Genomic DNA, 13,774 nt, shown 5'->3' with positions numbered 1-13,774 from the left:
ATTTTTATAATTATGTTTTTTTTTTTATTTTCTTTTTATTGATTAAAGGGGTAAAAAGGGGATTCCCTTAAGAGTCATTGGGACTCCTCCCAACTGTCACAAATGTGACCGTTGGGGAGCTCCCCTTGGCCCCTCTTGAGGTGTATATAAAGGGGCCTTCTCCTCTTCTCTCTTTAATGCTTTTTTAGGCATTTCAATAATAGATTCCTTATTATTTTTTAAATTCTCACTTCTCCCTTGTGTGTGTTTGGTGTTTGCCTTTTGTGGCATATTGTATATTGTTTAGCCACCAAATATTGAAAAAACGAGAAAAAAACTGTTTTTTTCGGCCCATTGCCGAGTAGTACTACCGGCCAAAAAATGGCCGGATATGGAAGTGGGTGGAAGATGTGGTGGCACCAAAAAGGGTGGGAAGGGAGAGGAGGTGGCCCGCCTTCTAATAAACTTGGTTGAAAAAACTGGGTGAGGGGGGATGGGGCCTCTAAATCTGGTTTGGTGGCATCCAAACAGCCACCAAGCCCAGTTTTTATAACACCCCAAAATTTTAACCTGAAAAAAATTCATGATTTTTTTTTCTAACATCAGCAGAAATAACTTTTTCTTTGTGTTAAACATTTTGGGTGGGTTACAAAACGAACAATCATCATAACTGAATTAAAATGTAAATAACACTCACTATTAAAATTTAATGGCTCTTGATGCCGCCCCAACATTCCGCATCAACTCCAAAACTATACATCATACTTCACCTGATAACTCATAAAACGAGTCAAACTTGTGAAAGCCTGGTAGGGAATACCAATACAGGTAAAACAAATCATTATACATTAACATGCTTTATTCACTTTACAACTAATCATTTAGGCAAACAATCATTTTACCCATGCTTTCAATACTCATTGCATATCACAAATTGATTCAGAAATGAATATTAAATTGATGTATGATCACCGTTGCATAGCACAAATCAATTCATAGGCAAATAACAACTGTATGCATAATGATGAACTCAACGGATCCGTTGAAGCCTTATTGATGCATGAGTAGTTTTTTACTTCATTAATTATCTTTTCTTGCTTAGATGATGCATTAAATGTTTTAACTATGTGCACAATACTTAATTGTTTCGATATCACCGACTCTGCAGGTACCAACACAAACAAAACTGGATCAGTGTGACCACAACCTTTTTTTTTGTTAGGACCAGATCAGTCCATATTCAATTTGGGACTGATCTGGATCCTATCCAACGTCTATACTCTTGACTGATCCAGTCTGGATCAGTCCTGACATAAGGTTCGCTTATTGTTACCGGGATGTCCAGACCGATGCCTATGGCCAAAACGTCCCCTTTTTTTCTATGTATGTATATTTTTTCGAAAACAATCAGTTCAGGGACTGTTTTGGATCATGTCATGGGTTTAAAATATGTCCAGATTTGATCTACTCATCCTTCCTTGACCGTTTTTGGGAAAAGCCTTACTTTCATACACCGAAATCAAGTTTTTTTTCAAAAACTGATTTCAATATTTTGCAAAAACAAAACCTATATCAGTTCCAACGATGTTAGGACTGATATACGGGTTTAATAACAATATTTTTCCTGAAGTATGCTCATGCATACTGATCCTAATCCACGAGTATTAGATTAGAACCCGTACCTCGTATATCGAAACCGATGAATCTATGTACGAGCACCTTTTTCTCTGTGCTTGGCTTCTTTCGCCGGCTACACTTCCAATGACAGCACTACCAAACATAAGAAAATCTGTACCTAAGGGGGGTGAGGAAGGAAGAAGAAGAGGAGAGGTAGAAGAGAGAATAGAGAGGGAGTTCGAGAGGTAATTACGAGAGAAAGAAAAAACTGTGCGGGAGGTCTCTTTTTATGGAGCCTCTTTCTTGGTTTCCTATTTTCAATAGGAGCCCCCCCACTTTTCTTATACCTCCTATTAGTTTTAGATTAGGTTCATTTTTTAGATTTTATTAATATAGAAATAACTTGAGAGGGGGGAGAGTGTCAAATATACCATGCCTACATGGCATACCCCCTTCCTTACCTTAATTTTTCCCAATTACGTGAGAGGGAGAAGGTTTTCTAGAGCTGATCTTTTTATTTGCCTAAACTAAGTTTGTCTATTATAACATGTCGTAGCTTAGGTACCATTAGTTAATTAAGATCTACTAATTATCTTAGCTAATTAGGACTCTATTGAACTTAACTAATTTAATTTGTCTTCTTAATTAAATAGTTTAATTTTGAAGTTCATATAAGGAGACTAATTACTTTATTTTATTTTCCTTGTAGGAATTCCATCCACATAAGGAGGGCCCACTAGGGTGGGACGTCCCACCCTAGGGATGCTCTTGCTAATAAAACTTAGAAAATCTCTTTTATGATTAATAGGCAAGTTTTATTTAGGAAACCCTTAAAATTTCTTTGACATTGGCTTAAGATAATTTTCATAACAAAGTTTCCAGATTTCAAATCCTTTTCTTTCTTTCTTTAAAATGTAGGGGATCCATTAGGCTTGGCCCACATAGGGGGATGTCCAGCCCATTGGACTCCTACAATTTATTAATTGTGATTTATACTTTATTTCCATTCCATAACATTTTCAAATTTTAAATTTTAAATGGACTTCCAATTTGGATTTCAAATCCAATCAAGATCCAAATCTATTTAAGAAATTCCAAATTAGATCCATATCCAAATAACAAATCCAAATTCACATGAAATTGTACTTTAATTAAATTAAATACTAGGTATAATATAATTCTAATTAATTTTACTTTTAAAGTCAATTTCAAACTAAATTCATGTGAATTTAACTTCAAGTTAACATTAATTATACTTCTAATTTTTCACCTAATTTAATTTGAAAAATTCATATTTTTGGCATTTGATAAATTCCAAAAAATCGCTGATACAGTTTTTTGGTGCAAAACTTGGTTTGACACGAAAATGAGGTTTCCAACCTGGTTTGGGTGTCATCCAAACAATACCTAAGTTATACTTGAAGTAAACTTTTGTAAATTAGTTAATTAGGCTAGCCCGCACTGTTAGAGATAAGGGCACCACTTTATATGTGATTGTGCCTTCTTGTAGTCACTTTGTGACATGTTTTTTGGCACTTGTATTGCATTACAATCACCTTATTCTAGAAGCATGCCCTGTGCTGAATAGATTTTGGAGGCCACAATAGTCTCAAAATATATGTTGCATGTCTTTTTTGTTGCTGGAGCATGGGATACATCGACTTACAAGTGCAGAACTTTTTTTTTTGGAGTTGGGTTTTTTTACATAATTGAGAATAGGCCTGAAGAGGAGTTCCGCCACATCAATGTATCATCCCCCCAAAACCTGGTTTGAATTGTGGGAGAAACTGAATAAACCTCATTCATTCTTCTCATAATTTAGGTGATTGGTTGCTGATGGTCTAAGGATGGTGAGATGGTTGGTGTCAGATCTTGGCCATTTTGTGGGAAATAATGTGGGTGAGCTGGAAGTGGTGGGATATCTGCTGATTGGTGGTGGATTATTACTGGTGAGCAGGAAGTGGAAGAATCTCTATGCATTGGCAAATTAATACCAGTAATTAGGAAGTGGTGGGATCTCTGCTGAATGGTGAACATTGCTGCTGGATAATGGGAAATGGTAGGTTGTTGGCTAGTATCAGGCCAGTTGGTTTCAATTAGACAATTATGTTTTTTTAGTCCAGTTGATGGACGGTAAAGTGGATGAGTGGGAAATAACAAGCTGTGGTTGTAGTGACAGGGCTAAAGGAAATAATAGGTTTCATTACTAAGACATCATATTACATGAAGAGAGACCCATCTAATGCACAAACAATTCTAGAAAGAAATCCAAATCATGCATATTACAAGAAAAAAACTAGGAACCAATATGCCAAGAGGTTAAAGGTTGCCATTTGGCAAGGATCAAGTTTTTGTACTCCATTTGTTTCCTGGATCAACATGATTTTTAGCCTAAATCATGCTCCTTTGAACCAAATGATAGTTAGGTGTTAGTTCAGACTATAGTGGTACTTCCACCATTTGCCATTTCCATTCGGGTGTGTTGATTTTCTCATGGTAATTTTTATACCATTATCAGAGTATTCACTTGAACTGTCTGTTTTTCAGATGGATTGGCAGTTCAATATCGCAAAGGCATTTAATAAGATATCTATTTATTCGGAGGTTCGTCTGAAGCCTTACATTGTTTTCATCATAGCATAACCTTAAATAACTGCAAATAAGTATTGTAATTGTTTTGTTTTACCTTATTGAATAGAAAAATGATTTTTTGCAAGGATGGAGTTGCTTATGATTTGGTATTATTTCATGTATTTGTTTCTTTTTATTGGTATTGCACTAAAGTTGTGTTTGGTGGGGTGGTCCTCGCAAAAAGCCTACTTCATTCTGTTGACTTGTCTCTGAAAATGGCCTGGTGTTTGCATTAGTTTTTTTATAATATATATGTTTGATTTTTTATGGTTTAGATGTCTGATAATATATTTTGGTTTCCTTTGTCTGTTGTTATAGCAAGAATATGTAACATTGTCGATCTCTGTTTCTCTTTGTAATTTTTTCTTCCTTTTCTATTGGAAACTTATGCACATGTCCCATATCTAGACCCTTGGCATTGTCATTTGAAAGTTTCCACTTAAATAAATATGCTATCTTTTACTATATATACAGCTTTCATTGCTGACGAAACTCAGATTGTGACATGGCTTTGCTCTTTTCTGTGTTAAAAAATTATCTGGAACTAAATTGTGTTTCATGCCTTTTATCTTAGCTTTGTTTTGTATGTCATGGGTTTACATGAGTTTCATATATATAATATATGTTTGTATGTATGTATATATATAATATAACATAAATATATTGCTTCACATCTAGAAATTTGGATGCGAAGATCCATTTTCCTAACTTTTCCACTTTGATGCAATCTATACCATCCACTTTTGTTCTTAACATACTTTTAAGTTCCTTGATCCAAAGCATTCTCCATGATAAATGAACCAGTATAAATCCATTCATACAGTTTCGTCTACTTGAAAGTGAATGATTGGGTGAGATTCTACTCATTGATACCAGAATTACTGCTATGCACATCTATGTATGTATATATGAATTATACATGTCCCATTGCTTGCTTTTCTGATGATTTTCTACCTTATGGGATGTCAAGTTGGAAAACAGTCATTTTCTATTTAATTCCAGGGAAAGCGAGTTTTCCCTTTTTGACTTTGTTGGTTTTGATGTCTGGGGTGCTGCACCTATTCTTTGTCAAGTTATGTTATATTGTTTTGATTGAATTGCCTCTTTTGTTTTATAATTCACTGAGGCCAAATGATCTTTTGAAACTTTGAAGCATTCTTTGTAGTTTGTTGAAAAATCAATATAAGAAATCTATTGGTCTTCTAAGAGGGGAGTGGTTTCACTAGTGAGAGCTTGAATGGTGTGTAGACATATTGATTGGAGTTTGATAACGCAACATCATGTGGAATGACTGAAGGGGATCAGCACTTCTACTCTGGACCAAGATTATTGTTACTTGGCATCCTTTGGACAAGTTCCATTATATGAAAAAAGAGGGAGCACCTAAAGAAAACATAGAAATGTCAAAATATTGGATTTTTTTATCATTATTCTATTAGCGAGATCAACATTTTTACTGAATTTTTTTCCAAGTTACCATTCTGGGGATTCTTTCTGTTGGCTTTTCAGCAAAGGTACTGATTTGGGCATTAAAATGTTTAAAAACACAAATGCATGTCATAACTATTTGTAATGTCTACAGTATGTTATCAGTGGGTGTCATCTTCCAAACAAGCTGTCAATATTTAGATATCATGCATCACCATTGTTCAACTTATTTATTCTTTTTTTTCTTTTTTTTTTAAGTTTAAGTTGTAGATCGATTCACCAAAAAATTACCATAATTAACTTTTATGCTCTGGGACAATTTATGATCTGAAGGTTGCTTTTTCTATATTTGTTTGCTTTTACAGGGCTTGCTGGTGATGCTTACAACGTTTCATGGAGTTGATAAGGTATGGATATACATGCCAAGAAAAAAAAAACCATATGCAAAACAATCCTCCAAAAGGACAGCTATTTAAATTAGTCACCCAGGCTATTAAGTGGGATCTCAATGGTTAAATGATCTTTTTTCTCTTTTTGGTATAAATGGCATACCCTGCTGCTAAGTGGGTAGATTTTATTTCCCCCAAAAGAAGAGTACATTGTGATGCCAGAAATGATTGTTGCACTATAACTGGATGCAGTATATTGATGAAGACAAAACCAAATATCATGTACTTGTGAGAAATCGCTCCCCGAAATACTTAGACATGCGATGTAGGTTAGAGAGAAGAAAAAGGAGAAAGGGAAACTCATGGGCAGCAAAAGGGAATCGTGAATCAGTGTTCATGCCCTATGTTATGTATTTATATAACTCAAAGTACAAAGATACCCCTAAGTACAAGGGATTTTTACAAACAAACAACTAATGACAAATACATCCCTGGGTCTTCATTCTTAACAGGCCCCCTCAAACTGTACTGGGGCTGTTCAAGACCATGGACAGTTTGGCCTTGAGGAATCAATGCCTTGATGTTGTTAAGGGCTTCGTAAACAGATCTGCAGCCTTATCTTCTCCTTTGATAAATAGATGATGAATCTCCTTGCTTTCAACCTTTTCCCGTATAAAATGTTGATCCAACTCAACATGTTTAATTTTCCCATGTTAATCAGGGTTTGAAGCTTTGACAATGGCACTTCTGTTATCACAAAACAATAGGGACCTGAAAATTGATTGATGTAAAGAATGCAGGAGATGACGAATCCATAAAATCTCTATTGTAACTGCTGCCATAGCCTGGTACTCGGCCTCTGTACTTGACCTTGCAACAGTCTTCCGCTTGCGACTAGCCCATGAGACAAGATGATGTCCTAAAAACACTCCATATCTTGTAACAAAATGACGTGTTATAGGATCTCCAGCCCAATCAACATCTGAGTACACTTGCACAACAAAAAAGATACTTGCATTTCTGCTGACACGAGCTTGTATACTAGTCCATCCACAAGAATACCTTTAAGGTATCTTAATATTTACTTGGATGCATCCATATGACTTCTCTTGGGTTCATGCATAAACTAGGAAACTTGATTAACAACAAAAACAAGACCGGGCCGAGTGAAGGTCAGGTACTATAGTGCCCCGACCAAGCTACAAAATAGATGTGGATCTGTAAAGCCCGAAAAAAGAAGCTTGGATTCGGGTTAGATCCGGACCCAATGGAGGCACCGCCTCCCTTGTGCCTTCTAAAGACAACGAGGCAAGAGAGGGGTTACCAAACCCCTTCCACTCTGCTCTCACTCTCTCGTCTCTCTCTCTCTCCCCCGACCGCCTCTCTCACTCTCCTCGTGTCTGCCGACTACCAGGCCACCGACGACGCTCGCACGCCGGCAACTCTCTTCTCCCCCTTTCCTTTTCTTTCCGTCTCTCTCTCCTTGCACCCTCAGTTTGGCAGGGGAGGGGCCAAGCCCCCTCCCTGTGCCTTTTTCTTCTAGTAGGCAGGGGCGTTGCCCCTGCCTCCGCTAATTTCGGCAGGCAGGGGCGAAGCCCCTTGCCTCTTTGTGGCTAATGGGCAGGGGCCTAGCCCTTGCCTCTTTGCTTTTCGGCTGAAAGGGGCAGAGCCCCCTTCCTCTCCCCCAGCATCAGGCAGGGGAGCCCTTGCCTGTTCGCATAATCACCTGGCCGAGGACAAGTCCCTACCTCTTTGCATGCTCGACAGACAGGGGCGAAACCCCTTGCCTCCCCTTCGTTGTTGACAGGCAGGGGCTTTGCCCCTGCCTCTCTTCTACCTTGTCAGGCAGGGGAGTAGTCCTGCCTGCCCTCGCTTTCTGAGGGCAGGGGTGCAACACCCTGCCTCACTGTAGTTTGCTGACAGCAGGTCAGCAGGGGCTCGCAGCCCCTACCCCTGTTTCTTGCGCTTATAGCAGGTGCACATGGGCATGATGTCCCTGCCTCTGCTTTCTTCACGTTAGGTCAGCGACAGTGCCCCCGACTTTCTATTTTTTGTGTTAGCTTGCTAAGATTGTCTCTTTTGCAGCTCGTACGACGAATCCCGCTCGCGCTCTGCGACCCGAGCCGTCAATCGTTTACACTCGTAGGCGCCAACAAGCTTGCACGGAGGACTTGGACAATTGAATTGAGTTCAATTAACTAAAAAGGACAATTAAATAAATATATATGCATATATATCATATATATTTATACGAGTACACATTTAACTCAAGGGCGCAGTTTCACTATCCTTGTTCTTTACTTTTTGTTATGTCTTTCCTTTGCCATCGCGCTTTGCGCCCAGACTCTTGCTTTTGCAAATGTTTTGTTATTGCTTTGCCATTGTAGATGACACTCAGGTTTTCGCTCATTGCATGTGCTATAAAGGCATCCTCGTGGAGGATGCAAAGGCATTTACCACTCTCCCTCTTGCGACAAGAGTTGAGTCGAGAGCTTAACAATACATCATCATCTAAGGAGAGGGATCCCTAGCAGGGATCCTGGCTTTTCGAGTGAGCAGTCCTGCAAAGTAGACTTGAGAATTTAGGGAGTTGCGCAAAAGCATCAAATACTGCCCAATTCGAAGTATTTGAAAGGATGTGATTGACTGGTTCTGTTCGTCTATTCGACATATCTCGGGTAACTCCGAATTGGGGCTTGAGCAAACTTCTTAGCGGGGGTTCTGTTGAGAAATCTGTATCCCGTCTATCGAGATCGGTATCGAGTCATGCGAGTCATATAGATACCCCAATAGCGGATGGGATTCTAGAAAATCGCATGCCAAATGTTGGCACAAGCTGTTAGCTGTTTCAAAAGATAAAGAATGTCAAAAGTAAAGTTTAAGAAACATTACATCTTTGTGAAACACTTTTGTTGAGGCTCCTAATGAGGAACTATACCCCTTTCATCCTAAAGTACTTGTAGTCGTGCATTACACGCTAGTACTAAGATGATCGAATGAGACAGTTGTGTGACCTCGAACAGTGTTAAATGCACAATGTTGTAAACACATAAAATGAGATCGCCTTCACAGGTAAGATGCTCATTTAGTCAAAAGACCAGAGCATATAGAATGAGTCGTCAATTAATTTACCCCTGACGCACTCATTCGCCTTTGTATTTCTATCAAGTGAGAGGATGGATCAGTACAAAACTCTAATGGATAGGTTGTTAACAACCACCCCACAGGCAAAGATCCGGCCTCCCCAGTCATTGGAGTTAGGGGAAGGTACTACCAAACATTATCATAGGTAGTAGATCCCATGAACTTCTGCAGAAGTTGGATACATCCGTTGCCAAGTACCTGCCTTTGGAGAATCCTCTCTCGGCTAAAGTCGTCCCCTTAGGAGTAGACTCAACTAGCTATTCAATTTATTGAAAATACATAGAATAACAGACGCCCAAATTAGTATCAGTTGTTTCTACGTTTTGTCTGCGCGTACCCGCAGGCCAGTAATATTGAAGTATAAAGTCTGTTCACACTGGTTGATGGGGCATGAGACTTGCTTGTTGCGTGGTAGTTCACAACTTACGATCAAATGAATCGTCATGCTGCGTTTGACAGTTGCACTGCTTACTTGCTTTGAACTGCTTACCTGTTTAACTGCATATTTGCTTTAAAATGCTTAGCATGCTGAATTAAATGTTCTTAATTAAGTTTTTTGTAGTCTCTCTTGTGCACCTACTAGTTTTTCGCGAAACTAACCCATTCTATGGGTACAGGTAATGATTAGGTATACCACGGGCGATGACGCGATGCAATATGGCTTCAAAATTTTCTCTTCCTGCTCTTAGCTCACGTCCTGGACGTTTTTGGGTTTTGTAACGGATATTCCTTGGGATATTCAAATTTTGTACTATTTGGAAACTTCTTTTAATGAAAGTGGCTTTTCCAAGTGTTTTGTAAGTAGCATGGATTGTGATTTTTGGTTCATTTAGCTAACATGCCCAAAGTTGTCAGCTTGCCTTTCTGAATTTAACAAAAAAATAGTCTTCTGCTGATTTCATAAACAAACTCTGAAGAAAAAAGATTTTTTCTAGTCTCTTGCCTGTTTTTTGAAATGTTCGCAAGTTTGAAATTTTGGGGCGTCACAGGATCACTATAAATTTCATCTTCCGGAGAACTCACCCCAATCCTTATGTTAACAACAACATGCGTAGATACAAGTTTGCAATCCTATATCCCAAATCGCTTAAGAAGATCAAGAACATATTTATGTTGTGTCAGCGTCAAGTCTTTACCCTTGTAATCAACTTCCAACAACAACAACAACAACAACAACTATGCCTTCATCCCAAAACAATTGGGGTCAGCGATATGAACCAAAAAAGAAATTCATTTTGGGTCTTCCACATGAATCCTTTTCCTCCAATCATTTCTATCCAACGCCATGTCCTCGGTGAGGTTCAAAGCATTCATATCCTTTCCTATCATCTCCATCCAAGTCTTCCTAGGCCTACCCCGACCTCTTTTAACTAATATATTTTCCCATTTCTCCAACCTTCTAACTGGAGCATCATTAGGCCTTCGCCGAATATGTCCAAACCACCGTAAACGATTCTCTCGCATCTTATTTTCAATGGGTGCAACACCTACCTTCTTACGTATCTCTTCGTTCCGAATCTTATCTTTTATTGTATTTCCACACATCCATCTAAGCATCCGCATCTCAGCTACACTCATTTTTTGAATATGATGTCTCTTGGCAGCCCAACATTCCGTACCATATAGTAAAGCGGGTCTAATAGTCGTCCTATAAAACTTTCCCTTCAACCGCAATGGCATTCTACGATCGCACAGCACTCCAGTAGCACTTTTCCATTTCATCCACCCAACCTTTATCCTATGATTTACATCTCCATCAATTTCTCCATACTTTTGAATGATGGATCCCAAATATTTGAAATAATCATTCACCGGTATATCTTGCTCACCAAGCTTCACTACACTCCCATCACTACTTCGTTGCTTACTAAACCGACATTCCATATATTCATTCTTACTCTTACTCAACTTAAAACCTCTAGCTTCCAATGTCTGTCTCCATAATTCTAACTTAGCATTAACCCCAGCTCTAGACTCATCAATCAAAACAATATCATCAGCAAACAACATACACCACGGTACATTTTCTTGAATTGATCTCGTAAGCTCATCCATCACTATCGCAAATAGGAAAGGGCTTAAAGCAGATCCTTGATGTAACCCAACCGTTATCGGGAAATTGGTTGTCACCCCTCCACAAGTGCGGACATTGGTTACTACTCCTTCATACATATCTTTAATTATACTAATGTACTTGTAATCAACTTCCACTCCCAAAAAATATCTAAGAGCTCCAAGATCTTTCATATGAAATTTAGATTTGAGAAAACCTTTGAGATCTAAAATGCGAGATTTGTTGCTGCCCGTGATGATAATGTCATCTGCATATACTTGAACTATGGTGAAGTGCTACTTCTCTTGATGGATGAATAATGAGTAGTCCACTCCTGACAAAGCCAAGATTGCATAAGGCACTGCTGAAGGTTTCAAACCAGGTGCATGAAACTTGTTTCAAACCATAAAGTGCCTTTTTCAATCTGAGTACCATAGTTCGAAGATCTCCTTGAATGTATCCTGGTAGATCTTCCATATAAACTTCTTCATGAAGCATTTCATGAAGAAATGCATTTTTCACATCCAACTGACTTAACTCCCAGCCATATGTGACCGCGTGCGCGCGCGAGAGAGAGAACACAAATTATTCCCATGCATATGGCAGGACTAAAAGTTTCATCAAAATCAAGCCTGTGCTCCCCTTCGCAACCAAGTATGATTTATACCGTTCTATGCTGCCATCACCTTTGTATTTAATCGTATACACCCAATGATACCCAACAACATTCTTATTAGGTGGTGTGTCAACAACATCCCATGTTCCACATTCATATAACTCTAAAAGCTCCTCATTCATGGCATCAACCCATTGCTAGTTTTGACAAGCTTCATGATAAGATCTATGTTCCCTTTCTTGAACTAGGTTAGTTGCAAGAAGTTGGTACTCTACTGAGAAGGCACCATATGAAACCCAACGTTCTGGAGGATGCTTTGTCCTTGTGGAGGTCTTGCGTTGCAACGACAATGATGCATTATGTTCGGTTGTAGCTGTTAAATTATGTATATATAAATATATATTTATACATATACTTATATATATATATGTATATATATATATATAAGTATATATATATATATACATATTTCTTTTTTGTTTTCTTGTACTCCAAAAACCCGATAGGGGTATTTTGGTAAATCCCCATGTAATCTTTTTCTTTTTGTATTTTTCCTTTTCTCTCTTTTTTTACCTTTTCTTTTTCTTTTTTGTTTTTCATATTGTAAGACCACAAGGGCCCCCACTCATCTAGTCGTTGGGGCCCCAACGGTCATATTTTATGACCGTTGGGGCTCCCAACGACTAGTTGGGAGCCCTCTTGTGGTCTCTCCTCTTTAGTTTCCTCCTCTATAAATAGAGGAGTCTCTCTCTTGTATTGTCATGGGTTTTTCACCCTCTTCTTTCTTTCTTCAATAATATCCAACTTATGATTTTTAAGCACTTTTCTCTTTAGTGGGTTTTGTATACACATTTAGTGTTTGTGTTCTTGGCATCACTCTTCTAAAAGAATGGTTTGCTTTATTGGTGCTTCCGCCTTTTTCATTACATGGTATCAAAGCAAGGTTGGTGATCGTGCCTCTCTTCTTGTTGATGCCTTGGGACGCGTGCCTCTCAATTTTGTTTGAAGAAAGAAAGGCTATTTTTTGCATTCATGGAGCACGAATCTAAAATGGAGCTCTCTTTTAAGCTCAATGGATCCAATTACCTCATGTGGGCCTCCGCTATGGAAAATCATCTAAGAGGTAAGAAGCTTTGGAATTTTGGTATGGGAACTACTCCTGAACCCTCTCTTGTTCTCACAAAAAAATGAAAGTGGAGTTGAAAAAGCTTTAGATGGTGATGAACGCATCAAAGCTATTAATGATCACCAATCTAAAGTAGAAGATTGAGAAAGTAACCATGCCAAAATTTTGGCGTGGTTCATGAACGATGTTGACCTCAAAAATTGTGCTAACATTGCTAAATTTAGAAGAGCCAATGAGGCATGGTTCTTTCTTAAGGGTATGTATACCCAAAAGGATCTAGTTAGACAATTTTTTTGTCAAGAAAAAATTAGATCCACTAGACAAGCGGATATGAGTGTTCGTGACTATTTTAGTGCCTTAACCCCTCTTTGGGATGAGCTTGCTCTTCTTGAGCCTAAGTTGGTGGCTCCAGAAGATGTTGAGTTAAGAAGTGAACAAATTGAAAAAGAACATTTTTTCTAATTTCTCCATGGGCTTAGGCTAGAATTTGAACAAGTTAGGGCATCCATTCTTCATAGAAGTAAAGCCTTACCTATTGGAGATGCTCTTGCCGAAGTATGCCAAGAGGAAACACGTCTTGACATAAGTATTAAGAGTGATGAAATTTTGGCCGCTACTAGGCTCGGATCAAATGTAAAAGCTTATAGACCTCCTCATTTTAAGAAAAATAGAAAGGGAGTGATTTGTCACTATTGTAATGAACCGGGGTATATTAAGCCGGTGTGTCCTAAGCTTAAAGGAAAAGTGACCATGGTTGGAGAAAATTCTCCAAAGAAGGAAGAAGAAAATAT

The 13,774-nt window shown here is 38.4% G+C and overlaps 1 protein-coding gene across 5 annotated transcripts in view; it reads left to right on the top strand.

The window, feature by feature from the left end:
- LOC149851543 (uncharacterized) overlaps positions 1–13,774 on the top strand; it is a 156,431-nt gene that overhangs the window by 44,688 nt on the left and 97,969 nt on the right. For all 5 annotated transcript variants that reach the window (XM_090001270.1, XM_090001263.1, XM_090001255.1 and 2 more), the window contains exons 13-14: positions 4,144–4,200; positions 6,021–6,062. In XM_090001270.1, the coding sequence (XP_089857396.1) occupies positions 4,144–4,200; positions 6,021–6,062 (99 nt within the window). The remainder of the gene's footprint in view (positions 1–4,143; positions 4,201–6,020; positions 6,063–13,774) is intronic.

Source organism: Nuphar pumila, chromosome 1 (assembly GCF_984573655.1).
Source record: "Nuphar pumila chromosome 1, dmNupPumi1.hap1.1, whole genome shotgun sequence".
Lineage (NCBI taxonomy): Eukaryota > Viridiplantae > Streptophyta > Magnoliopsida > Nymphaeales > Nymphaeaceae > Nuphar > Nuphar pumila.
The sequence above is the reverse complement of the archived record's forward strand: the minus strand, read 5'-3'. Positions and strand labels throughout refer to the sequence as shown.